The sequence below is a fragment of the Apteryx rowi genome, unplaced genomic scaffold, assembly GCF_003343035.1.
Source record: "Apteryx rowi isolate R43461 unplaced genomic scaffold, aptRow1 scaffold_34, whole genome shotgun sequence".
In the NCBI taxonomy this organism is placed as follows: domain Eukaryota; kingdom Metazoa; phylum Chordata; class Aves; order Apterygiformes; family Apterygidae; genus Apteryx; species Apteryx rowi.
The window spans coordinates 2,719,636-2,747,175 of NW_020449863.1; the positions used below are offsets into that span (position 1 = coordinate 2,719,636).

Genomic DNA, 27,540 nt, shown 5'->3' on the forward strand with positions numbered 1-27,540 from the left:
TCCCACACAGGAACTTGATTCAAATGGGAGGAAAGGGTAAATTTGGTTCATTGCATTTATCGTCATCAGTAGTCATTAATAATCCTGTGCAAATGGATAATAAATTGTTAAGGACCACAGATCATAATTTTTCAAAACAGTGGAGACATTCCAGGAAAAAGTGTTTTGTTTTTGTTTTGTTTTAACTGGATATGATGTAATCCTTGTTTATCATGAATTTGGTTTAAATTGTACTATTTCAAAATAAGATGTTTAGGGGAATTCAACTATATTTCTATCCTCTAAAATTTTGGAAGGGATTGAAACATTTTTTCAATATTTTCCCAGTTCTGCACTGATGTCAGGAAGGGAGCTAGAGGCTAATGCTAAACTGGTGAAAAGTTCACTCTTCATTTCCCTTTACTATTAATTTTACTGTAAAGAAGAAATCCTGCAAAAGTCTTCAAGATAACTCTCATTTTGACGGTCTGTCTTTTCTACTAATGTATCTAAACATCTGTAATACTGATGCAAAGAAATGCTTCCCCCCCCCATATAAGTGTGTCCCCACACCAAAGTGTGGTCAAAATTTAAAGAGATAAGAGAAAGGTTTTTAAATAACTTGAGTTTTTGAGGTGGTTCTGTTGTGAGCCCTTCCAGACCTCTCTGCTGACAGCTCATGGGGAAATGAGAATGCCTGGGCTCCTGTTCTGCAGTCAAAGCAAAATGCAGTCATTGTCCTTGCATTTAACTAAATAAAAGTACAATTAAAAACAAGTATGCTACTAAGATGGTGTGAAAATGTCCAGTCCTTTCTGCAATCAAAACGTAATTGAGTGTGTAATGGAAAATTTCTTACTCACCTGTGAGTAGGGAGAATACATCAATCAGTAAAGCCAGAAAGTATATATTATTCAGTGCATTAGAAATAGTACGAGAATATTCAATGCAGTAAAGTGCAGGCACGTTAAAGCAATACTGTTGAGATCCATTTTTGAATGAGTACTGCAATAAATAATTACTTCGAAATAATTCCACTTTTTTCTGACTGATTATGGTAACTATTATCTTTAGTCATACAGAATGAGAGAAGTATAGCAGCAAATCTGTATACTGCCTAGGCTGCTTTGTTGTGAAATAGCTTTTGTCTTACCAGAACAAAGCAATTGAAATGCTTTTAAGTTGCATTTATAGGTGGTAAAATAACATAAATAAGGCATTAAACCTGATCTTTTCTCTGAAGATACCAGATTTATGTTTAAATCAAAGTCAATGAGGAAAACAGTGTTCTTTGCTTTGGAAAAGAAAATACAGTTTTTCTGAGAAAATCAAATTTACCTTTATTTTTTAAACCCCAAGTAATTCTATTTCTGTATTTAAATATGACAATGATGGCTCCTTTTTTTGTTTGTTTGTTTTTTGTTTTAAATTCCTCTTCATAAGAAATAAAAAACTAGCTGTGTTTGTGTGTGTTGGGGCAGGTGAGGGGAGGAGGCAGTCTTCTAAATTTCAAGGATAAAATAGATTTCCTTTAATTCTGTAGACAAACATCTGGGATACTCTTTCATTACTTACTGGTGTAAGGATTTCCAATAAATATTTACTTCAAAATGCTACTTTTAAAGACATGGTTTATCCAGCAGTTATAAAGCTTTGTGTAGCTTCCATGAAATATAGAGGCTGTGACCATTGTAGTATTTAAACAAAGATGCCTTGGGAAGTCAACACTATTTTATTTTTTGCCCTGCACAGAAAGATCATTGACTTGGATTTTCAGCATTATAACTGTTCTACGTATTTTGTGAAAGGTTAGATAGTAATCAAGAGGTTGATTCAAAAGTAATAYTTGTATTCTGTGACTATTTGGTTATTTTTAGTTTCCTGTACATGTTCTAGTGTTTGAAAATATATATTCTTTTTAAATAGCCTTCAGGTTTCTTAAGTGAAATTCTATATCCTAAATAAATGTTTACCTGTGTACAAGGTCCAATGTTTGTGCTGCAGTGCTGAAGTCTGTGTGGAGACTCCTATAAACATGTTTTGTAATTTTTGCATTCATCTTGAATCTCCGTGAATGAGTAAACCAAACCAAAATATTGATGCTTATAATAGATACAAAGCTGATGCATGATAAGAATACCCCAGGTGTTGCAAAACAGAATCATTACCTGATTCTAAACTTAACATAATTCTAGCCTTGTTTTACACTATGTCCAGTATAATTAGGTCAGTGCTAAACTGAACAAATTAATATGAATTGATACCAATCATTTGAACATGCCTGATTTTTGTAGTGATTTTTTTTCTTTCTCCATATAGACAGCTTCCTTTGCTCTCTTTGATTTGATTTGTTCAAGGATGAGACAAGTGATTAGTCCTGAAATAAAAAATTACTCATCTAAGTCACTGGGATAGTTTTCCTTTTGTAAGCATGGGAAAGAACACAGGATATCATAAATTCAAGGCTACGTAGGAATTGATGATAATCCAGTTTAACATTTTTCCAATCACACATCATAGATATCCCCTGCTAATGTTTACATTACACTTGTAATGCCTGTTAGTGTTATATATCTTTTAGTTCAAGATTGGATATCTTTTTAGAACCTCCAGATGGTGGAAAATACACCGGTGATTCTCAGTGCATAAATGCTTGGCCATTATAAATTGAAAAACTTGTAGATAGGGAACTAGATTATGATCTGAGATCTGGGTCCCATTTCCAACATTTTTACATGATTCTTCTGTAACTTTGCAACAAGTGTCTTGTCTTATGCTTGGAATTCCTCTGGGATCCAGTGAGGATATGAGATTTACCCTGGAGTAACACTTTCAGCAGACACTTAAAGTTAATTGATGTGCCCTTCATAATGGGGACCATGTCTTACACTGTCACTTTTAACATAAGATGTTTGGAGTATCTTTGTAGGTGTCTTCAGAATAGAATTCAAACTTTGTTGGACTGATAGCTGCCACTATAACATGAATGACATGTATAGTGACTCTGTGCAATTAATTTCTGTGTGTTCCYGGGTTCGTCAAAACCTCAGGCCTAGAGTACCTTGTATTGAAAGCTCTTTATTTACAATTAAATAAATAATTGAATTAATAACTCTGGAATTAATGCTGCTCTTTCCAGAAGATTTAACAGAGAGAAACACATTCTTACGTACCTTCTTTTTGAAAGGGAATATTGCATTCAATGAACATTGGAAATGTCTTACATGCTCAATAGCAAATGAGCATTTGTCTATGTAAATGGGAAACTGAGATACCTTCCAGGTGAGTTTTGATTAGCACCACTTGCAGGTGCTCTTAAAATCTGGCCTTCACCATTTTCTGTGAGTGAAATACCCAAAAATATTGCCTGTAGAGGAATGATGATTTAGCAGGGGACGGGTGAAATTGTGAAGACACTGTAAGAAACAATTTTCTCATAAATTCCTCTTGAAAAACTAGTTGAAGGCCTTGAAAAGATTGCCTTTGGTCTCAGAAGTCTGTGAAGATGTATTCAGCTCCTGCATTTCACTTATTCAGATGTATTCATGCAGACCTGTTTAGTGCATAAGAATGTTCAAAGAGGTAACTCAGTGTTTCTTTAAATATTTGTGTCCTTTATTGGATGTGTTCTTTATTGGACGTAGCGTGTCACATAAAGATCCCCATGGAACAATTTTATATTCCCTACCATAGCTGTAGAGCTAACTGGTGAGTGCTTCGTTTTCTCAACAAGCCTTCAAGATTTAAATTTATAGACAACACCTTAAAGCAATTATTGTCAGGATATTTCTTTTTGTGAGACTTAAACTCAAGTTTTGATGTGAAGATGCTTTTCTAGCCAACTTATATTGCTTGAGCTGAGAAGCATGGTTCAGAGAAGTTATTTGTTGTGGTACATGGGTGTACTCTAAGTAACTACTTCCCAGTTATCTTTAGTCAGCTTTACCTGAACTACAACTCCTGGGTTTAGTTTCTTAGACTTGTGAGGTTTCTCTTTCAAGTGCATTCACAGATAGGTTTCTCCTACTGCCTTTTGGGTGTGGAACAAATGATTCTCTGTAAATACGGAAGATCTCAATGAATGTCTATAGGTTGAGGTGAGGAAAAACTTCTGAGAAAGGAGTTGCTAAGCATGGAGAAAGATTTGACTGACTTGTGGCGAGCGAGGTTTGTATAAACCGCCTTGTCAAGGCACAAAGCAGTGTTGATTTACTACTGGTATGTGGAATCCTAATACCAGCAGCTTTGTTGCAAAGYGACAGCATAGCTAGCTTAGGAACAGTGTAAACAGTCAAAATCAAAATGCCAAAATCAAAATGCGAGTTGCACATGATTAAATTATTGTGGCTTTCTGTATGTATGCATGTTCTTTGATTGAGTAGAGCTCTTGTGGTAGCTTAGAAAGTATTCCAACTATATAACAAGGACTTCGTATGAAAGGTCTGCTTGCTTTGGGTGTTGATATTAGTATGACAATGGCATTGCATCTTCATTTTTATAAAAAAATGGTAAATATAGTTTTGAGAGGAAGTGATGAACTGATTTTCTACTCCTCAATTGCTCAAGAATTTTGACTGTTCTGATTAAATAGAAATTAAAGGTAATGCTGGAGAATAATGCTGGAGAATAATGATCTTATTTTCTCTTGTCTTTAAATGCAATATAATTAATTTCTTCAAATAACTTGAAAGGACTGGGGCAGAAGGGGAAAAAAAAAGGAAAACTAATCATTACAATGCAATGGGAATGAGATGATATTGTAACCCTTGCACTGTTTTCTATAATGTTATRTCTTGCCTGCAGTAACGAGTTCTGTTCTAATAAAAGTAGAAAAAAACAGAAGTTCAGAACTAGTAATGACATCCATCTCTGCCGGGGAAAAGGTGTTATGAAAAAATAACTACTTTTTTCCATGAGACTCAACTATTTTTCAGAGTTTATGCCATAGAAAATGCACTTCTCGTACCTTGTGCATTTCCTGAATGTGTTTTACCTGTGCTTGCCTGTATCTTGAGTAAAGGAAACATTCAGCGGTGTATTAGAAAGGAATCTGGGARAAGATAAAAGCCATCGTATTTGAGAACTTAAACCCATTTCTGACTGGGGAAACACAGCAAAAATTTTTGCTTTGGGATCTTGAATGTTTCTCTATAACATATAGTACTGTCTATTGCCAGGCAAAAATAAATAGTTTGGCAGTACTATAAAATCTGATCTATGACAGAGTTTTCCGTGCATGAGTTCATATTCTTTTTTTGAGTACTATCCATGCTGTGCACCAGGAGATCATCAGTCAAATGCCTGTATAAGTTTCTAGTTTCATCCAAACTATGTATTTTATCCTGAAGTTATCCTAAATAACAGCTGAATTGCTTCTAGTAGTATGCCCTTTCCTTTTTCCTCCCCACCAAAACCAACACAAAAAAAATCAAAACCAAACTGCAGTCTAGACACTTAATGAAAACGTGGAAAAAAATAAGCAAACGTTTAAAGGAACTGCAGTGGAAGATTTACAGCCCTAACTATGTGCAACAGCAACTGAATTCACCATAAACCTTATTTGTCTATGAGACAAAGGAACATAATGTAGGTCGAGGAAGTTACCTGTGACTCACTCAAATTTGATGTCTTGTCACCCTTTATATTGAGTTCTATTCCGCTAGTCTTTGTGCGTGTTACCGGCCTTTCCTCACTCAGTGACAGTGCGGTTGTTCCCCTAATTAGAGGCTACTCACGTGAATGTGCAGAATTGTGCCCATTTTATGAACTTTACAGAAATGTTATCCTTAATGAAAATACTTTGTTTTATTTCACCAAGAAATAGTACTTCTTCCTAAGAAAATACGATGCTGAATCCATGTTAAATAAAGTAAGCAGAAGTCTCATCGTTATATATTGCCTTCCAACATGTCCTGTTTGGATCAAATAGCATTATTTCTAAATCCTGCTAGTAACTGACCATGTGTCAAACAAGACTCTAATTTCCAAAATTAATATATTCATAGCTGGATATTCTTCCAAAATGCAACCTATAGATCACACAGAAAACAACATTTTTATTCTCTACCTTTACATATATCAAAAGGCAGCCTTTCTCATTAGATCCAAGTACTTACGGTCTTTAAATCTTATTGCACAATTATTCCAGGTAAAGGTTTAGTGGAAAATTAATGCATCATTTTATGTTTAATATTATCTGTGTTAAAATAAAGGCAGCAGTATTGCAGTCAGCTCTCGAATATAATGATTTGTGAGTGAACTTAAGAACTACAGTGACACCAAGGTAATATAAACATTTGTTATCCAGTTTCCATTTAAGTTAGCAGCAGGACCAGGCCACTTGTCTTATACTGGTTTAGGTGATTTTTATTAAAAAAGAAAGCCAGAGAGAGTGAGGACCCAAGAAGTGAGAAGTGGGGTTTTTTTGTTTTTTTTTTTAATTATTGAAAAAGAAGAGGTGTAGGTCATTGTTGGGATACCGAGTATTTGCTCAGGAAAAGTGAATGCTCTCTCAAAGTCCACAGGTTTTTGTTGTGGAACTGCATTAGTCATGGCATTGCTTTGCATCTTAATTTCTCTTTGTGTAGAATGGCATTAGTAACAGTTATTTTAGTTTTTAAGAGCTTTCAGAACTGTGGACAAAATAGCTCTATCTGCAACAGACCATCAGAGGGTGTTATCTGATCCCCAGAGACTTGTTGAAGAAGAGTAGCTGGTTTTTTAGAACGACTGTGTGTAGGCTGCCCTTAACAGCAGAATTGGTTGAGAATTACACTCATTCTCAGGCAAATATTTTTCCCATTTTTTGTTATGATTTCAGCATGCTGCTCCCAATGTCCATATGACTAATGGTAAGGCCTTGCAAGCCAGTGCAAGTGCTATTAAGACAAGCACCATTCCAGTGATCAAGAGACAGAGGCAAAATTGGCTTGATGCTTCAGATGATGGTTTCTTTATAGCTACAGAAGAGACCAGGTAAGAGAAATGAAAGCTAAGCAGGGAATGAGGCTTTACTGTGCACGTGTTATTGATCCACTATTTGAATAACAGTTTTTGTCATTATTACTTGAAATTGCATTACAATGAAGAGCGATGGCACATCAAAACATACACCCAATTTTGCATCTCTTGTGTACTAATATTATGAGCATTACACTAACAATATTTGTCCAGTCAGAGCACTTATCTGTGGCAAAGATTAGAGCTTTTTAATTGTTAATAACTGTAGCTCATATGCAATGAAATTTTAAGGCCTCTCTGATCATTCAGCAAAACCTAGATGAATCTACAACACAGGTTCCACTCTAAAATTTTCAGAACAGAAAAAAAAAGAATGTATACAGTGGACAATAAAGGAAAATATAGCAAATAGCATCTCTTCCAGGATAGAAATTGCTTTAAAAAAAAAAAAAAAAAAAACTAAGATGATTTTCTTTTTCATTCTCTCATTTAGAGATTAACTGGTAGAATTTAGTGGACTCCTGCTTTTCCCAAAAGGGTTTGATTCCACAGAAGAGTCACTAGCTTTCTGGAGGCCACTCTTTTCCTTTCTTCATCTATTAAGACCTGGCTGTTCTTTAATTAAATTCAGACTAAGACAAGAGGTTACAGTCTATTCTTGTAACCTGTGGTTACCGGGCATATTATTTAAAAATCTTTATAATCTTGCTTAAATTAAAGCAAGAGGATTATTACAGCAAGTAATATCAGGCTGCTCTTCAATTCTGTGATTATTTCCTGAGCCTAGAAAGTTTGGTGGTTGAACAGAAATGTAAATAATAAAATGCAGAAAGAGAAGTAACATAAGTAAATATGCACATTTTCCTTGGTTAGCTCTATATTTAGTTCAGTTTATGGTAAATGCTGCTAGGGAAGTTAAAATACTAGTATGTGGCAATTTGGTGGATATTTCAAGACCAATTAAATATGGTACTTTATTTTTCTTTTAAATGAGAAATTCAAAGATTCAGAGAAACTGCTGGAAGGATGATGAGCCTTTAGACTTCTGCTTCACATCTAGCCAGGTTGCCAGTACTCACTATTTTGAGAATTATTTGATAGCCTCTATCAGAAGAGCTTAGTAATATCAGACTAATCCCTAGTGGCTATTCTATCTAAAAGTGAGGCTGCTGACCTAAGCCACTGGTTTGGAACTTTAAGAATTTGGAGGGTTTTTTGTTTGTTTCTATAGAATTAATATAGAGAGGTGCCTGTCGAAGGATGAGGTGAGCCCCGAGTCTCTCTCTCCCCACTGATCTCAGAGGTAGCTCAGATGACTGGCTTAGACTAGATGCTTCTACTCTAGGTGTCTGAACTAATGTGAGATGAATCCTGTCTTTGGAGAACACTCACGTGTGACAGCCCTGTCTGTTCCCATTCTCACAAATCCCCCTTGGTCCCTGCGGTCACCATTTCTGGCCAGGGTCGAGGTGTGGCAGCAAGGCAAGAACTCACGCTGCCTCCATCTGCACTCTAAGTCATTAAAAGTTTAAAGACTAACACTTGAAGTGCCTTTGTGTAGGGAACTTAAGGCAGTTAGACCTCAATGACACCCCTTCAGAGAAGGAGGTTGTTTTAAAAATGGACACCTGGGCCCACGCTGAAGAAGTGCAGCAGGGAACGCTCAAGGATGTGCACTGGTTGAGCAACCCCATTACAACCTCCCCCAGTCTGACAAGAGCTAACACTGTAGGTCAGTGCAAGTACATGTGCATGCTTCTTCCTTCTGTGAYAGCAACACACAAGGAGTAATAGTGCCTCATTCATACTCATCTTCAAAACTGCAACTGAAGGGAGACAGCGACTTTTTATCCCTTGAAACACCATGATTCCTTCCACCCATAGTCCAAGATTTATTGCAAGAGCTCGTTCTCCTCTCAGCTCTCACTTGCTTCCAGCCGTTACAGCTCAAAGTGGAAAGCACCGCCTGGTTTGGCTGTTAGGAACATCCCTATGCCCAGGATGACAACTGAATGGGGGAGGAAAGGGGGAGAGGAAGGAATAGGCATTAGTCCCTTACATTCCTTTAATGACAGGAAGTCAACCTGTCCTTGGCTAGGAGCGCCTAGCCCTAGCAGGTGGCCCTGGCAGGTTTGGCTGCAGCGTGACAGCAATGGGAAAAGATACCTGGGGAGGAGGGGGCTCTGAGGAAGCAACACAGAATTTATCCACTCCTGCCATAGCTTGAGAAGAAATTGCTGCCAGTTTGCAGCCATCAGGTGTTTAAATATGTGCTGAACACTCAGCTCAGGAATAATCATCCCATTGAAGTCAAGGCAACAACTTGGGCTTTAAGGCACATGTTTATGTATCGTGCTGCATCAGGATCCTGTCTGTTTTATAGTGTATACTTACCCCTTTAAAAATACATATAGAAAAGACATGCTGATTACTAACAGTCCACAAAAAGAAAAATATTTTTGGATATAATGTTTTGTTTGCAATAATAGATAATAATTTCAATTTCTCTATCCTAAAAAACTTTTGTTTGTGCAGTGAATTAAAGTTTGTGATGCATATTTCTATAAAATATCAGAAAGGGAGGCTAGAGGGTAAATTCTGTCAGATGTTTAGCAAAAAAAATCATGCTGCATTAGCTGGTTGATATTATCTGAAAAAATAACAAAATACTAGGGCTGCTAAACTAAATGCGGTGCTAGTCTATTTTGAGCTAGCCAACCCGAAGATGCACAACACATGAACAGTCTCTTTTCATCCTCTGTGTCTAAGTTTTATTACCCATCCATAGCTAAGATGACTATATGTATTTATGCCTATAGTCCCATTTTAGAAGAGATTTTAAAGAAGTAATTATCCTCCTTGGAATGGACTTTATATAAGTTGTAATGTGCATCCTCACACATTTAAAAGTTGTTTTAAAGTTGTAGCTATCTGAAAGCAGTTTCCTTCCCTGTTGTGCATCAGTGCCTGCATGCTCAGGGGGAATGYCAGCATAGCTCCCATTTGCATTCCCCTTTCTCCAAGCCCAGAGGTCCCTGGATGCCTGGGGGCCACATCAGCATGGTGCTGAGCCTGTTGTGGCCCCTGGCCAGCTTGGAGAGTGGGCAGAGCCAGTTTGTATCTGCCTGCATATTAATACCATGAATGACTTGCCCATGTGAGTTTCTTGCTATACGTATGTCATTCCCAAATGCCCATCGCCATGCTCAGTGAATCTAGCCAATACATGTGTAGGTCCCAGGTTTTGCTTGGCTCTCTCCATCCCAAAACCTTCCTGGTGCCTGCAAGAGTCCAGCTTGCTTGGAGGTCCAACACCTGCGGTCAGTCGCAGGATCAGGGCAGGGGTTAGTCTTCACCAGAAGAACAGGTGACGCTTCAGGAACACTTAGCTTGACGTTACATCATAATTTTGTGTTAAACTTTGCTAAATTTAACATTTTTGTGTAGTTCTCTTTTCTTACCCTTTTTGAATGAAATTCAAATCCTTATTGTGAAATAGCTTGCTCAAGATTTTATTCTAAAGTGCAAAGTCTGTTTACATAATTCATTGAAAAATCACTCTTTAAAGAGCCTTACATTTATCACTACTTACCAAGGGAGTGTCCTTATTTTTTTTTAATATATCTAGATATGAGCTGCTAGGATTCTTCTAGAAGTATGTGTATGCTCTAGGATCAACCAAAAGTCTCATAACTATAAAAGAATTTTGTTCAGGAACATAGTACTAAATCACTTTTGCTGTAAAAACGCTTCTTGGATTTTATTCCTCTTTTTTTGAATAACTATAATGTGGATTCTATTGTAGATCCTGTTGGAGGTTAGTGTTGAAATGACTRCATTATGTGATATTAGATTCTTCATACCATATTACCATTCTGGGATTTAAATAATAATGGAATAAATAGGACAGTTAATATTATGGTATCCAGCTGTTTAATAAAAATGTAATATATCAGCTTAATATCTGTTGAATTATATAGGTCATAATCATAATCTGTGAAGCAAATTAGTAATATAATTGTTGGTTATCAAGGAAATGTGTCTGCTGGTTAAAACTTTACTTTCCAATTCTAGGTATGCAGGGTGCATACAGTTCCTATACGCATGCTCTGTCCATAAAAGAAAATACGTGCATGCTAATGATCATACTTGTTTAGGGGCACCTAAGATATTGTGTGGAAAATGAAATTTTTTTCAGCATTTGCATTATAAAAAATATATGGAAATGTTTGGCTGAATGGGTTATAGCAGCAGATTCCATATGCTTTCCCTTCATGGGCCAAAAAGCATATTTGCATATAGAACTACTGTTGAATGACTCGATGCTTGTTTCCTTTCAGTGCTGAAGCAGTTAGAAACCTTCTCACGGTAAGTGCAACTCCATTGGGAATGAGTTAACTACAACTGTTAAAATTAGAACGTGATCTTCAGTTGTTAACAGCAGACATTGCTTCCTTTTTGCTGATAAAATAATTTGAGAGGCATCCCTGAGGCAGCATTATATAGGCAATTTTCCTATTCTTCACATAATGTTCTTTCTCCAGAATAAAAAGCTTCCCTTGATTTGTTGAGGTACTATGTAAGGATTTCACAACTGCAATGATAAAGTTATCTGATACCACTCATTTTTATTTGTGCATGTCTCCTAGCACGCACAAGAAGCTTAAAACCAAAGCTGCATGTTGAGAAACAAAGAGGGTGTGAGGCTGATATGCTAACTTTGGCAAAATGTTGAGTCTTGCTTTGTCATGTGTGGTCTGGTTGTCTTGCAGAATCAGGAGAGACTAATTCCAAAGCTGACAGCCCTTTTCTGTGCTCCTACATACAACACTAGTGTCCTTAGCTGTATCAGTGTAAACCCTGACCTGCACCTTTAAAAGCAAACTTAAAAGTCAGGCAAACCAAACTCTGATAAGTATCACCAATATTAATAGTTGTGTATATGCTGCCATTGTCCCTTTTCCCTCCCACATGTGTTTTAGTCTATGCTATGCTTAGAGGGTTTGAGTTACCACATGTGGCATGTTGCTGGGAGAAAAGGAAAAAGTGCAGGAGTAAGGCCCCACTACCTAGGGTCTGTATTACAGAGCGCAGATGCAGCTGTAGGTCAAAGTCAAAATTCCAGCAGTAATTACTCTGTTTCTTCTTCTGCTTCACAAATGCAATTTCATATCACAGAAATGCTCATCGTCATGTTTTTTTTTTATTTGTGCTCAACTGAGCACAAAAAATTGTGCACCAAAGTAGTGTTTTTAACAAACACTCAGAGATGACCTCTGCTTTCCACAAAAATGAGGCGATTTGATTTGAATTTTGATCCTGTTTTTGAACTTCACCATATTTGGATTCAGGGCATAGTGCGTTTTCATTCCTTATTTGCATGGAACTGTGGCCATTAGACCCTGATCCTCTAACTGACTTGCATGAAGATGCACGGCTGCACCCTTGGAGAATCAATTGCAAGCTTGAGAATGTTTTATACCAACTACTACCCTCTAATCAAAAAAATCAGTCCCTAAGGATGTACTTTTCTGGTTCCTTTACTTCTGCTGTATTATATAGTTGTCATACATCTTGAAAAGCAGGATTATAGAATTAGAATGTATCCCTTAGAATTATGTCTAATCCTCATTGATAGGATTATAAATATCTCATTCATTGGCTACAGCTGAGTACAGCTGAGCTCACAATCATTTCTAGTCACTGTGACAATACTGCAGATTGGAAATTTGGGGAGGAAATCTCCTTCCTCCAAATTAAGGGCAGTCCTGCTTGGCTAACTACTGTTCAAGATGTTATATATTCATCAGAGTGAAAATACATATTCTAATAGTTACTGTGGGCTGTTATTTTGACCTTATTTATTATTTAGTGTGAACTACTCATGAATGCCATGCATTGTTCACACTCTATAAATTGTAATTCTTCCCTGAGCTCTAGCTGAGGCACTATGATACAGAATCACAACCAGTGGTAGAGAAACCACATCATAATCTCTTGCCATTTGTTCTTCATTGAGCAGTTTTCATGGACCTATATCTGCTTTCTTTCACTATTTATTTACATGTGTTATTCCTCTGGCTCCTTTTACACAACATACTAAATGAAAGTAACACTGCTATGATAATGCTAAAGGTTATTCGCTTTTAAAAGCAGGATCATTTCTTGAAAATAAAACCAAGCTGAGCTGAAGAACATGCAAGATCTTGTTTTTTACATATAAAAAGAATAATAGATACAAACTTGAAAAACAAACCCAGAACAGCAGCATTTCACCTACTCTCATTTAATGCTTTGACAATCAGTTCAGTATAAGTTATACCATTGATTAGAGCTGGTAGGATTAAAGTGTAGATGATGATAGCAATTTTGCTTTTTCAGTCTCCAGAACAAATGAAATACAATCATTTTGGTTTGGAGCTATGTACTAATCTTCTCGTAGTTTAAGATGAAGTTTTACTGCCAAGCTACTCGCCCTGTTTGAAGCTACGTGGTAAGGGAAACTATGTGATAAGCTAGATAAGCACTTGGGAAAACTCGATCCAGTTCCCTGCTCTGTCACAGATTCCTGTGAGAGCTCAGGTAGGTCTTTTAAGTCCATATCTCAAAGGCCTAACTCCTTATATCAAAATGAACAATAATACTTTCTTTTTTGAAGATTTGGGGATAATTCTTTATGTGCCTCTCTTCCCTGTCTGAAGAATCAAATTTAGTAATACTTGATTCTTTCAGAGGGCTGTTGTAAACAAAGCAGGTCAGAAGTCTTATACTGGAGTCATCTTTCRAAGAGCGCTTCTTACCCTTACTGGTAATAAAATCTCAGGGAAACACAGATCACAGGAGCCCAGAAGCTACTGACTGCAACTGGTTGATTTGTTAGTTTCAGAGGTGTCCTCACTCAGCAGCAGGTGAAAATTAATTAGTTCACAGCTTCTATAATGACAGCAGTGAGACTGAAGCTAAGAACAGATGGTTGCAAATGACCTAGTTACTGCTGCCTAAAAAGCCACACAGCTGAATCCTGTAAAGTGGTCTTGTAGGAGTCTCCTGTTGTAAGCAGAAATTCAAATATGCAGACTGTTGTATGGTGCCTTAGATACCAAAGTGTATTTTACTATTGCTTGGAGCTTGGATATGGTTAGTTCACATGACTGGGCTAAAGAGCGCTGACACATTCAGCAGTGTTACTCCACCATTTGCAGTCACCTCTGCTTTCTTTGACAAAAGTTATTTCACATTCAGACAGCAATTGCAGAGGTAGCCAAAGCATCTTATATTTGGGAAGGGAAATCTAATTTCTGAAATGAGACTATTTACAAAATTTTATTGTCATGGGAAACTTGCAAAAAAATTAAATGAAACATAGCGATGATAAATGCATTAAGGTTTGTCTTAAACACAGATGCTGGTGGAAGAAGCTCCTGTATAAATACTTAACTTTTCCAGAAACCTCATACACTTTGTTAGACATTCCAGGTACAATTCAGCAAAGCTTTTAGATGCATGTCTAACTCCCACTGAGTTCAGTCAGTCAGCTAGAGTATGTCGGAAAGTCAGTAATACACTTGATATGTCAGGTGTTAAATTGGGATGTCACACAATTCTTTTAACCTGTTTTCTTATTAGTAGGTAGACAAACTTTGAATTTCCTGCAGTATGGTTGGCCACTTCAAAAGGTTTTCCTTCAGAAGCTATCTTCTGTGTTTGTGCAAAGGATTTGATGTAGCTGAACCCAATCCTCTTTACTGGATGTTTTAACTAAAGGTCTTAGGGCTGAGCTTTGTGTTAGATTGCTACTGAACTTTTTTCTAAATCCAGATCCCCAGTGGGAATGTGTCATCTTGTAATACTTGGTCTTCTATTGTGGCAGTTAAAAGCAATTTGTTTTTGAAAAAGAAATTTTTACTATAAAGAAACATCTCTATGTGAGGCCAGTTTCTCTATTAAAGGTCTTGGGAAACATACAAAATAACAATAAAAATATTAACTTATCAGACAAGTGTAGTTATCTGTCATCTTTAAATATCAAAGAAAAGGTAATTCTCTAGATAATTATGCAGATGTTATCTAGAGCAAAGCATGTTCCAAATACTAGTTCAGGAGTAAAATTAGTCTCCTCCCATTATTCCTATGTGGCACAGAGCTTATCACATTGTCTCAGCTATTTATGATTGAAACCCTCAAATACTGCAGAATATCAGTCTTTTTTTCCTTTTTAAAATTTCTGTACCATGTGAGCAATAATAATTAGTAGAAGCTGGATACAGAAGGGTTAAGAGTTATTTTATTTGAAGGCAGAGAAATACGCAGCAATAATTTACATGTAGATATAGGAACTAGGTAAGTCCTGTGGTCACCACACTGTTGTTGCAACTAAATGCCAAAGAAGATGATAAGATTATACTGTGATGAATACACTGGAAATATAATAGCAGTGAACTTCACAGTCTTAAAATTCACACAGACCTGAACACTAACTTTAATTTACAAGTTGTCCATCTTTTTTGGATTCTTCATTTAAAATTATAACTAGAGGACTTAATTCTGGGCTAGTCTTATATTTTAGTTTATACATTTAAACATTTATTCTTTTGTATTTTTTTATCTGAGAGGTTTAATTTTCTAAACACATTTTTAAATGCACAACCCTGTGCCATTAATGTAAATAAGGCTGCTAAAAAACAAATGGTAGTTGGTCTGTCTTTGTGAAAAGACTTCCATAAGTAACTGCATATGGATTTTAAATGTAAAATACCAAAGAGAATGTAATGTCTGTGACTGTGAAAGCCAATCATAAAGATAACTGTCTGTTCCTGTCACACATTTAAGGAGATGTTGAAGGCTGGTTACCTGTGCTATGGATAGCAGCTAAAATATTTACCTGACAAAATACAATAGAAGGGTTGTGCTAGTGGTAAAGCCACAGATCTGGACTTTGGAGCTCTTTCCTTGCCTCTGTTCTGTGCTCTGAGACACTGGGCAACTTATTCAATCTCTGAGAAGCTCCACTTTTTGTCTGTAAACTTGCATAATACTAATGCATCGTATTACTAATACATTACTAATGTAATGTATTACCTACCCCCAAGGATGTTGCACAGTTTTTAATTAAGCAGTCCAGCATACACTACGAGCTACTGAAATGAAAAGTGCTGTCCATAAGAGTGGAGAGCAGCATAAGTGTCAGAAAATGAACTTAAACAGACCTTCGCTATTTTGAATATTAAAAAAAAAATCTGATCTCTGAAATGATGACGACCATAGTATGTAGCATATCAAATCATTCTGTGGCAAAATTTTCCTCTCCTGATGCCACAGTGCAGATTTCCAGTTCATATTCTGCATAGGAGTTTCTGTATATAAAGTAAATAGTGATTATGGAAGAGATTGATGCTGTGGAGTAGGGCCCTTGAGGACAGTTTTGTGAGGAAACTTTTGCTCTCCATCTCTTTCTGATAAGAATGCTTAATTTTGATTTTCCATTCTTGCTTAATAGCAAATAGACAGAATGCCAAGAAGCTCATCCAAAAATACTCTATTCTAACATATATCATTCCAGGAAAAGTATATGCATTATTGATAAAGAGAAAATATTGTCAATTTTCTTGATCYCCAGGTGATATTATAAGCTATAACATTGTAAACACAGTGTTCAGGCCAAAAACCTCAGATGGAACCTATTCTGAAGTAATCAAACAAGGTAAGAAAAGAAACAAGTAAAAAAGGACTATAAAAAGCTATACAAAAAGTTTTCTGTGTTGAAACAATTCTCATAATAAATAAAATCCTGCCTTAAAGTAGTTATGATGGGGTGGTTTGGAAACAACAAAAGTATGATGAGGTGTTTGAAAGACAACAAAAGTAGATCCTTTTTTTTTCTTTGGAGCTTTTCCCAGAAAAATAGTATTTTTAATATTATTTAATTTCTATCTTTAGGTTTGTTTTGTTTTGTTTTAAGCAAGCTATGTAATTGTGAGCTTCCTTCCACCTTTGGGAATAACCTGCTAGTCCCTGTGTCACCAACACACTTGGCCAGTGTGTACCTAAGTTGAAGGACCCACTAGAAGTCAAATGTATCCACATGACTGAAACCAACCAAAAGAAATCTTTCTGAATCTTTATCAGAATGCTGAGACTAGTCGGTTAAGATTTTCTGTCTCCTGGGATTTAGATAAGCATATTTAGTAGAAAACATTATTGTTGAAAATGCTCAACATGGTATTTAATGCTGATGGAGAGATGGCATTGAGTGCTTGCAGCCTGAGGTCAGAAATCAGGAGCTGCATGTTCTGGATCCTTGAATGTTTGGAATGACACTGGAGTTGCGAATTAATATGCAAGATGTTTGGGGAGTAGCTGAAACTGTTGAATTGTGTTCTGCTTGTCAGCCTGTTCTGAAGCATCTTCTCTCCATTTTCTTGCCTGTCTCAGGAAAAAAAAAAGTATACTGCCATGTAGGTAATATTTTCATCTAGTAGTGGATGATGTTTAATCAGTATACAGAAGGACCATTATTCTGAAAAGTAAGTGGAATGTAATGAAAATTCCTATAGGTAAGGTAGAGAGTTATGTAGTGTGGGAATTCACCCACGTTCTGCTGATATAATTCATGGGAATAAGAAGAGTTGTTTTGAGATCATCTGGCTTTTGTGCGTGTGAGCTGTAGAAGGCTTTCTGGCTCCTTGGATTCCCAGAGTGCTATGTATTGGCAAATTTGCTGTGATTTTGTGCCTGTGTTGATGGGGAGGAGACGTTAAGCAACTTTTTCTTTAAAAGAGCAGGATTCATGTCTTAAAATGTCTGGAAGTCAATGGTAACTAAGGAGAGGCTGATTAAGTTCAGATAAGGTGAAAAGCTGCTCTCCCATAGCTCGGGTTACAAGTCTGTCAAAGCCCAAGCCATTGTTTTGTTGTAAGGAGTATGAATAATTTATTTTTTACCCATTCCTTCTACTTAGTTTTGCTGGGTCTTATCAATTCTAACCACCTCTGCTAAGCTGGGTGCTGTGGTCAAATGTCATGACTCCACAGACAGGCCTTTCTCCCTTCCGCAGGGAAAAACTCTCTGCTCTTGTGAAATGTGGTTTAGTGTATGTCGATACAGTAGTCATTGCTGTATAGTGTGTAAAGTGAGATAGTGTCACTGCTGTGAAAATAAAGCTCCACTCAAGTAGCAGTGCAAATCTTGAGCTAGTTAAACTATGCTGAGCCCTGTAGTGCCCTATCATTCCTACCACATATTGTAAATTATTTTTTAATTGTGCCTACCACAAATCAGAGGAGGATGGGAAGGACATCTGGTAGAGGAAAGGAAGAGAGAAACATAGTGTGAGATGGATGCTAAGGAGAGGGATGAGTAAGGGGAAGAGATCTCACCGTGGGCTGTGCTTCCTCCCCTTTATATAGCGTATCTGAAATTATAAAGGTTCCTGTCCATCTTTGGGGGAGGAGAGGTGGTAAGCTATTATTGCTGGGAAATAGAAATGTGGTTGCTAAGCTGAGGTCAGCGCACCGCAAACCATGCAGTGATCTGAGCTAACAGACTGAGACACCATGGCTGGAGGTAGAGCCGAAGCCAGAGGTACCTAGCTGCGTTAAATGTTCAGCTATAAGAAGTGAGTGGGAAATTTTTTCATTGCACAGCAGTGTGGACCAGGAATGAGCCCGTGGAGATTGGTGTAGGGATAGATGTGACTTGGACATATCTGTACTCTGGAGTCAGGCACATTATCTGCTGGCTTCATCAGTGGGAAGTCTGAAACTGGAAGCAGTGGTGAACTGGGCATAAATATAACTGAACTGGCTGTAACAAGCAGTCTCCAGCACAAGAGTTGTATGGTTATCTTGTTAACAGCACTATGCCCAAAACAGCACAACTGAAAGAGAGAGAGTATTATCTCCCCATCTGATTGGAGCTACACTACTCTATGGACATGAACTAGTAAATCTGCACAGTGCCCCACTGGGTGGGCTGGCTGGTTACTGCTAGCTTGCCCATGCTCTGTTGCATGATCTATACAGACCCCTAAAGGGAGTGAGGTAAGACTGTTGAGGTGTAATGCAGACCATCATAATGAATATTTGTGTTTGGTGCCCTTTTATTGAACCATGCAGATAGCTGCAAAACATTGCCAGATGTAAATGCTCAGGTTATCCTTCCTCCTAAGCATCATTTAAAACATTATCAAATATGTAATTGCTCCATTTTCTTTCACATTACTCTGTAAAATGTAAGCAGTGCTCTATAGGACACTTCAGCCTGTGCATAGGGCTCCCCGTTCTGAAGTCCCTTGCTGAAGCCACAATGCATAACTGGCTTTTTGAACTACCAGTAAGCGAGGAGGAGCATGAAAGCTACAAGGAAACAGGAATGCAAGAAATACATAAGAAGAATTAGGTATTACATATTATATTCTGATTAGATTAGGTATTAAGGTATTAAGATATTAGATTTAGAGTCCTTTCATGTTGTTCTTCATTTACCAGTCGTTCAAAGAGACCTTATTTATTAAGTCTGGCTTCATTAACAAAGTAGGTGACCTTAAAAACAAACAAACAAACAAAAAAACCCTTCATTTTGTAGGGCATCTATGCTGGTGTGGTGGTTTCTGTGGAAAGTGAGCAAGTCAGTGTTGCACTAAAACTAACCCCTTGCTCTATCATGCTTGTCCTAGCTGTCTGCAGTAAGTAAATTTAAATAAATTACTCTTGGTAGTAATTATCAAGCTCACAGATGAATTGTGAAAATAATTTCATTGCTGGTTGTTAAGACTTAGACCCTATCATGTGATGACTGCCATAAGAAGCATTATAAATAGATGCTGTCATAGAGGTTAAAAGATAAGCTTTTCTCAGTTACCAAAATGCAGTTAAAAAAAGAGTAATAATGCTGAGAATAATACTTTGCACCTCTTTAATTCCTTCTGTCAGAGCATCCTGAACCACTTCAAAGTATTAATGAATTATGTCATTTTCAGAGAAAAGGTAAGCGTGGAAAATCTGTTGGACAAGGTAGTTTTTCCAAACACTATGCCAGTTATTTGCAGTAAAATGGGATATAAATCATTACAATAATGGGTAAGGGCCCCATTGTTCTAGGCACTATACAAACGCAGACAAAGAGATGGTTTGTACTCCAAGGAGATTTTGATTTGAGTAGATAAGAAACCAACAGCTGGTAGGAGACAGAGAGGTGGCTTGTCCCATGTCAAAGTGCAGGTCAAGGCCAGCACAATAATAGGAGTCTGTGCTGTAAACACCTGACCTGGGTTTTTCCTTGCAGTAAAGAAATTCAAGAAAAATATCATTTACTGCTTTATTTATAGAGGGTAGCTGTAAACTGTTGCTCTGAAACACAAAGAACCAGTGAAGCCCTCAAGGTGGTGTAATGTTTGAAAATACTCCGTTAAGCTGTTCAAGAAATTCTGACTAACCGGTGTGTCTGTAAATTCTTGTTCRCAGAGAATAGTTTTGCTCTGTAAATATTGATGCCAAATTTGAAGATAACCATCGGCAAAGGAAAAGGTTTCCTTATTATGGGGAGAAAAATAAGGCCGCTCTTAAAACAGTTAAGTGACACTGGAGTGCCTACAGCAGCACCTCTTGAATCTCATAGAGGTTGCAGCGTTCTAGCTGCCATCTGCACTAGTTTTACAGTGTAACCAGCAGTGTCTCATGGCAACTGCTTTCCGGTAGCCTGGTGTTTACCAACGCACTACGGATTTGTTTTGCAAATAAACATTTCACCAAGGAGCTTATTTTTAAAAGTCCTATCAGTATTAACCTGCTTTTGCCTTCCAAATATATTTATTCTAGTTACTTTAGTTTGGAGGACAGAGTGAGACTTTAATGGAATATAGATAAGCTTTAGCCTCAGAGTGTGCGGCGCCTATCAAGAGTGCCGAGAAAGAAAATAGCTATCTGAAACAGCAAGCCAAATGGACAGTTAAATAAAATATAGCATTCGCACTCCTCATTTCCACGCAGGTAAAAATGTAGGAAGTGCTGCGAGTCATGCAGTCTCTCTCTATTCTGTCTGGTTTCTAAGGGTCTGTGCTGTAGGATCATCCCAGTTAAATTCTCTTGGAGCAGACTCAGCACTGCATGCATTTTAGCCTTTCAGTTTGATTAAAACACCTATTGAAATTAATAGAAAGATCTTCAGCTGGCTAAGATAGTGCCCCCTCTTGTCATTTGATCCATTGAATGGATATGGTGTACCTCTGCATCCAACAAACCCTCTGAGAGAAGAGCTGTAATTAAGGTGAATATCCCCCAAAGAATCATGGTTACTTTTTAAATAGTTGGTTTTGCTAACTGGCCTTGCACTCAAAACTGATATTGCACAGAATTTACATTGCCCTGGAGCAGCAGCAGCAACTTTAGGAATCCTTTTCTGGAAGAGTTCTTCTGTTATCTGAACTACAGAATATGGCAGATTTTTTTTTTCTTTCTCAGTGTCTTGATGGCCACCCTGATTGCAAGTTTTGCATAAAACTTATACCAAAATGCAAAATGATGCCTTGCCATATCAATGTCTCAAACCTCGCTTTCTTCCAGGGTGGCAGCATTTTGTACAACTGGCAAGTTTAAGTTTCTGCTTACAAATGACAAGTCATATCAGCCTACTTCACCCAAATATATATATTAGATGGAATTTCAGCCATGACTGTGTGATGAATCAGTTCTCCCTTATGCCTGCTACCTACCTATTCATATACTTTGCTGCTATCAGCAACAATTAGGTAATGAGATATTTCCACAGCACTAGGTCTTTGTATATAAGGATGCTATATGAATGGTGTCAATATGAGGAAGACTTTGGTGAAAATACCAAAATCATGTAGGTAGAGAATAAAACATGATAATATGCACTTCAGCTTAAAATTGTGTTTATAGCCAAGTTTGTAATACTTCCTTTATATGTTTGTAGTGGAAATAGAGCATCAAAAACATTTCTGGGCTTTGACAGTTTAGAAGAGTTAGGGACATCTCAAAAGTGGGCGTGAGGGGTTCCCCTTCACAGGAAAATGTTTGTTTCCATTCATTTTCAAAACAAGGCTTGTCAGCTCCTAAAATTTCAGTGGTCTTTAGATGCAATGAAGCACTCTCACAGAAAAATCTTCTACCGTAACATATTACTTAGAGTGTTGGTGCTGCTGTGTAGAACAAAGTTGCTCTCATCATCACAACTCTGGGTGTAATGCCAAGGAGGCAAGGCTGATGCACAACAGTTTATATATAGAAGCAGTAACAGATCTGCCTAATATCAACAGAGCTGTAGCAAGTAACACCTTTAACTGTTATTAGAACAGTCTTGAAAAATACATTCTTTACTAACAATGCCTGAAGGTCATTTTTGTTTTATTTAAGTTTAAGAATTGCTGCTTTTTCATGTGTGGCATAATTAGAGCAGGGATCTTTGAGTCAGCTTTTACAGATTAGGAATTTTGTTACCAGCTACCATATTCCTGAGAAATCTGGACATCACAGCAGATTATATAGGCTTGTGCTTAACTTCACCAGATGGTTAGTTACGTGGAATTCATTTAGTTCCTGAGATGGGATTGGTTCTTTGAAATTATTTGCCTGATTAAACTTGAGCATGGCATAAAGGCTGTAGACAGCAAAACTGTTATTTCTACCCTGTAGATTTCAGTTTGTGTATAAAACTTGCAAAGAGAAGTTAGGTCTTAAACAGTGTGTGCTGCTTTTATATTTCCATATTTCCCTGAATAGGTGCCAGGGGTCTTACTGCCATCATTAATTCAAGTATCATGGGGACATGCAGGATTTTAGTCTTATTCCTATGTTAGCAGCAGCGCATCACATTTGACATAAAAAAGAACACAGTGGGCTTTATATATCAATCACCTATTAAAAGTTTGATTCATTTTCATACCTTTGGTCTCAGGAGGACTAGAAATACAATGCAAAGGTTTTTAAGTACTTTTTTAATTAGCATTTCAAATGAAGTCTTTAACGCATCACACTTCAAGCACTAGTACAAAAATCAAAGGAAAAAGCAGGGGAAAATGTCAATTACTCTTTCATAACAACTGCGAATGATGTTATCATCGCTACAGATATTAAAGCCATTTACTTGCCACCACCAAATAAAAGCTCTACGTAATTAAAACATATGGCTGATATTAAYTGAAAAGGCACAGGAAATTGAACATTAGGGGTGACTCTGCCCTTAATTCACTCCATTGCAGGTGGGGGATACAGTGTTGAAGTGTTCTGAGTGAAAGATGGACTGACAACCTTATCTCTGAATTTCCTGCCTTTCATCAGTTACTATTACAACCTGCCTGTTCAAGTGTTAAAAAAATGCTGAAGGGTTGTAAAACCTGATTAGTGGCTATTAAAAAGTTTGACTATATTTAGATGCTAAATTCGTCAGAGTAAAGAATCAGTTCCCTTCACCCTCTGTATTTTTGCAGTGCAAAGAACAGTTGGGGCTTTTAGTGAAACAATTGTTCAAATATCATGTGTTTTATGAAGTCAATGGAAATTTCCATTCCTCCAATTTTATTTCTGGAAGTCTATAACCCGAAAAGCTAATTTCTGGAAGCACTTGCCCAATCCCATTTAAATAGAAGTGCTAGATTGTCTTTTCAGAGTGTACACGAGATTAATTCTTCTGACAGCCTATATAGAGCTACCTCCATCTATTCTAAGTGAAAATCTGACTTACTGTTTTTATGGTTTGCTTGATGTAATGCTGATAACCTGCTCCCTCCTTTTTTAACCTTCCTTCATGCTAATTTTGAACCAATACTTAATAAGATTAACTACATCTTTTTACTTCTTAAATAAATGAATAATGATATAAAAATACTTTACTGTCCTTGCATTTAGTGTCTGTTGCAAGCAGCTTTTTTAGTAGGAACTTTCTGACAGTTTGTTATGAAGTTGCCATATGAACAGTTCAGAAGGGCAAACTGTTATCAGACTCTAAAAAAATTTTTGTAAGCTGTGGGCTTCTCTCAAATGATTAATGACCACATTAATTCTTTAAATAAATAACARCTTTTGCAAACAAATATATCAAAAAGGGATCCAGTCCTGTAAGCATGTGCAGGAATGATCCTCATTAAGATCAGTGTGGATAACAGCTCTTGTCTGTTAACGTGAATTTGCAAAACGTAGCTGTCTTGTTATCTTAGAAATACATATTTATACCAGTCAGGTTACATTTCTATGATCTTATTCAGGTTGCAATTTCTTGTCAATCAGCTGAAAATCTTTTTAGGCCTCAATTAAGATTTCCATATAAAATAAGTACTCAAATGGTACTTTGGGTTTCTATGGGATTGCATTAAAAGCTTAAGCTTAACTTTCTGGTGATTCATTTCCTTTTCTTTTGTCGTGCTTATTATTAAATGATTCTAAATCCTAATTTGGTATTCCAGGCCATGAAATGTTGATGAGATCCTGCCTTCAGGTAGCTAAAACAAACACTTTTCTGCACTTTTTCAATATATTTATCAAAATAGGTGTTTCTTTACTCCTTTAATCTCTAAATAAGAGCACAGAATATTCTCTCTATTTTTGGCTTCTTGTTTTGTTTTTGATTATGTTCTGTTCTGTTCTGTAGCCCAATTACTGTAAGAATAGGTTCCATGGGATTTCTCAACCAGCAACTAAATATATTTGAAAATTGAATATGCAAAATTTCTAAAAGAGCCTCTATTTATTTTAAGCTGCCCCTATATTTTCAGTGTCACATGCCACCATTTTTCAGTTTCAGAGTTAGCAGCCCATTAAAATGAAAAGGACAAATAACTTCCTGAGTCACTGTCTCAGGACCTTGATGCAGATAGACACATCATCAGAATATCATTTGCAATCAAGTCACATTTTCAAGTTGGAAAGTTTTAATTATAAAGCCACGTCTCACTTATTCTTAGAGGCCCTGGCTTGCTGTAATTCATTTCCATAAGCTCAGAATCTGCTCTGTAATTTATAAAACTATCTAAATGAAAACTGGGATTCTGGAACTGAGTGAATTAAGCAAATAGTGAATTCTTCAGCAATATCTAATATTTAGGACTCTGTCCATGATGATGGTACTTGCCATACTCTAATGTGTCCTTATGGTGTTTCCTGCTATTCTACTCTTGATACACTCAGCATCGTGATTATTGATTTATAACAGTACGGAGACATCTGTGGGAACATAAGGAAGCTTTTTGTTTCAGAATTAGTTGTCCATGGATCTATAAGATTACAATAAAAAGAACATGACCATCTGTAGTGAATATGTTTGATTTATAATCCAAAGGTCTAAAATCAAAGTGAACTTAGTCCTCCTGAAATGCACTGGTATAAAAAGCCCAGAGACTCAGGTCATCCATTATCTGCAGAATTGATACAGTGCAAATAACACCACTGAAAATTGCTACCAGCCCATCACTTTTATAGAGGTAACACATTCACTTGGGTGCTAATGTAGTTCAGTCTTCTGTGTTCCTTCCTTCTTGTACTGAAATCGCAAGTGAGAATTCCCCATTTGAGCATTCTGGCCCAAGAGTTCATATAATCAAATGTTATTGTCAAAATATTGTCTAACACCAGCTCACTTTTCACTAAGCAATTACCAGTTACTAGATGAATACAACTGTAAGTCATCAGTCAATGGATAGGGCTCACTCTTGTTGCGTACAAGTCTCTCTTTTCCATGAACTAGCTTTCCTGCTCTGGTAAGAGTATTTGTTTACATTTGATATTGGCTCTTGAGCAGTCTTCTGTTAGAGACTGAGATTTACCTCTCTTGCTGTCTCTCTCTCTTCTTTCCTTCTTTCCCTCCATACAGAAAAATTCGTAAGAAGTTCACCAGATCACAGCTGAAAAGAGCTTCCAGAACACCTTGTACTCCTATTATTGYGAAGACAAAGTCTCTCATGAACAATAGGCAGGCACAAACAGAGCCTGAAACTATCATGCACTGAAGATAACAACAGCAGCACCATAACTGTGTCAGAATCATGTTTAATTGTGAATGCAGATACAACAGGACCTTCCACAAGTAGATAAAAGATAGAAACACTGCAAAGCCAGAATGTGGCTGGGTTTTGTATTCTGGGCAGGATCCRATAGCAGCCCTTGTTTTCCCCCGTCTCTGCAAGGGCTACTTCTGGTTAGCTGTGCTAGCTGATCTCCAATTGTCCTACTGTTCTCCCCAACACCAGTCATTAGAGTTGGCTGTTCAAGGAGGGATGGGCACTAAACACACTGGAGTATGGATGCAGAGTACACCCTCCAACATTTGTCTATGCCTTCTAGTAGGATGATGCAAAAATATGCAGCTTTCAGGATGCAGTGTCTTTAAAGCAGTATTTAGCCTTGAGGGGCTGCATTTTCAAAACCAGCTGCAGGCTTTGGGTGTTTGGATTTTTCAGTGTCAGCYTGAGTCACTTTGGATTTGGTTTTCTGAAGTGCTGAGCATCCAGAGCCTCAACTGAGGACAAGCAGTTGCTCAGCAGTTCTGAAACTTAGACCAAATTAGGCAGTGCCCAGAATTAGTGGCCCGTTTTCAAAATGCTGGCCATATTAACTTTGGTTAATATGCTGGAAAGTATCATGTCTGACAGCGAACATCCAGCTGGGCTAGCTGCTTGTGTAGGAACTAGTCCCATTGTCTGTATGTTTGCAAGCATCCATCTGTTTCTTTGGGTATTTTTAGCATTTCTTGAATTCTATTCTGAACAGTGAAAACCAGCAGAATGCCATTCCCAAGAAAACATGAAGAAATAGAATTTTTCCTATCAGAAATGTCTCTCCATAAAATAATTTTTACATTTTAATACATCTGGATGAAAAGGTGTGTCTTGCAGAATGCATTGAAATTCATGATCGTAAGGCTGCAAATGAATACTTACCATGGAGAGATGATGTGCCTTTTGAAACTATTTGTAGGAAACTGTCAGTCTTGCTGGAAGTGGGAATGACAACAGAGGCAGGTCTTTTTCTACTCAGGTACTTACAGGTTAACAAACTCTGCCCTACTTTGAAGTCAAGAAGCAACCAGTGTGTAGTACTGCTATGTAAACTTAGATATGTTGATTATCCAAGGCAGTTTATGTCCTTTGCTAGATTTGGTTTCCATATGGCTTTAAAATATAGTCAGACATTGGACACATCATAAGCTGAGACAAACTTGAAGACTTTTTTTCTGGTTCTTTATTAGGTAGCTCTAACGCTATTGTGTAGGTGTCAGCTCTGTGCTTAGAACGACAAAGACTCGAGTGCTATCTCATGCCTTTGGGTGGTCCCAAAAGAAGTATTTTTTCCCCCATGTGATTTATGCTCTCAGCCTGAAAGAAGTCTGATAGCAGCCAATAGCTGGCCACACTGTCAGAGTACGATTTTGAGTTATTGAAACAAAGTCACCCAGGTGTTTCCTCAAGAAAAGAAAGCACCTTTAATCTCCTGAAGGGACTCGCTGATGATTTTCCTGAGTGATGGATCCAGGTCTTTTCCGCTGTCSTTCACCAGCAAGAAGAATGTGAATCTGAAGGAGACGTTATGATATGAAGTGCTTCTGGTATCCTGAGCACCTTAGTGATTGTCAAAGATTTGGATTCAGTTGGAGAAG

General features: G+C 37.2%; 1 protein-coding gene across 1 annotated transcript in view; it reads left to right on the forward strand.

The window, feature by feature from the left end:
- MTA3 (metastasis associated 1 family member 3) overlaps nucleotides 1–25,785 on the forward strand; it is a 143,858-nt gene extending 118,073 nt beyond the window's left edge. Inside the window, exons 18-20 of the mRNA XM_026072290.1 lie at nucleotides 6,800–6,954; nucleotides 11,280–11,307; nucleotides 25,759–25,785. Coding sequence (XP_025928075.1) covers nucleotides 6,800–6,954; nucleotides 11,280–11,307; nucleotides 25,759–25,770 — 195 coding nt within the window. The 3' untranslated portion in view covers nucleotides 25,771–25,785. The remainder of the gene's footprint in view (nucleotides 1–6,799; nucleotides 6,955–11,279; nucleotides 11,308–25,758) is intronic.
- Nucleotides 25,786–27,540: the final 1,755 nt, after the last annotated feature.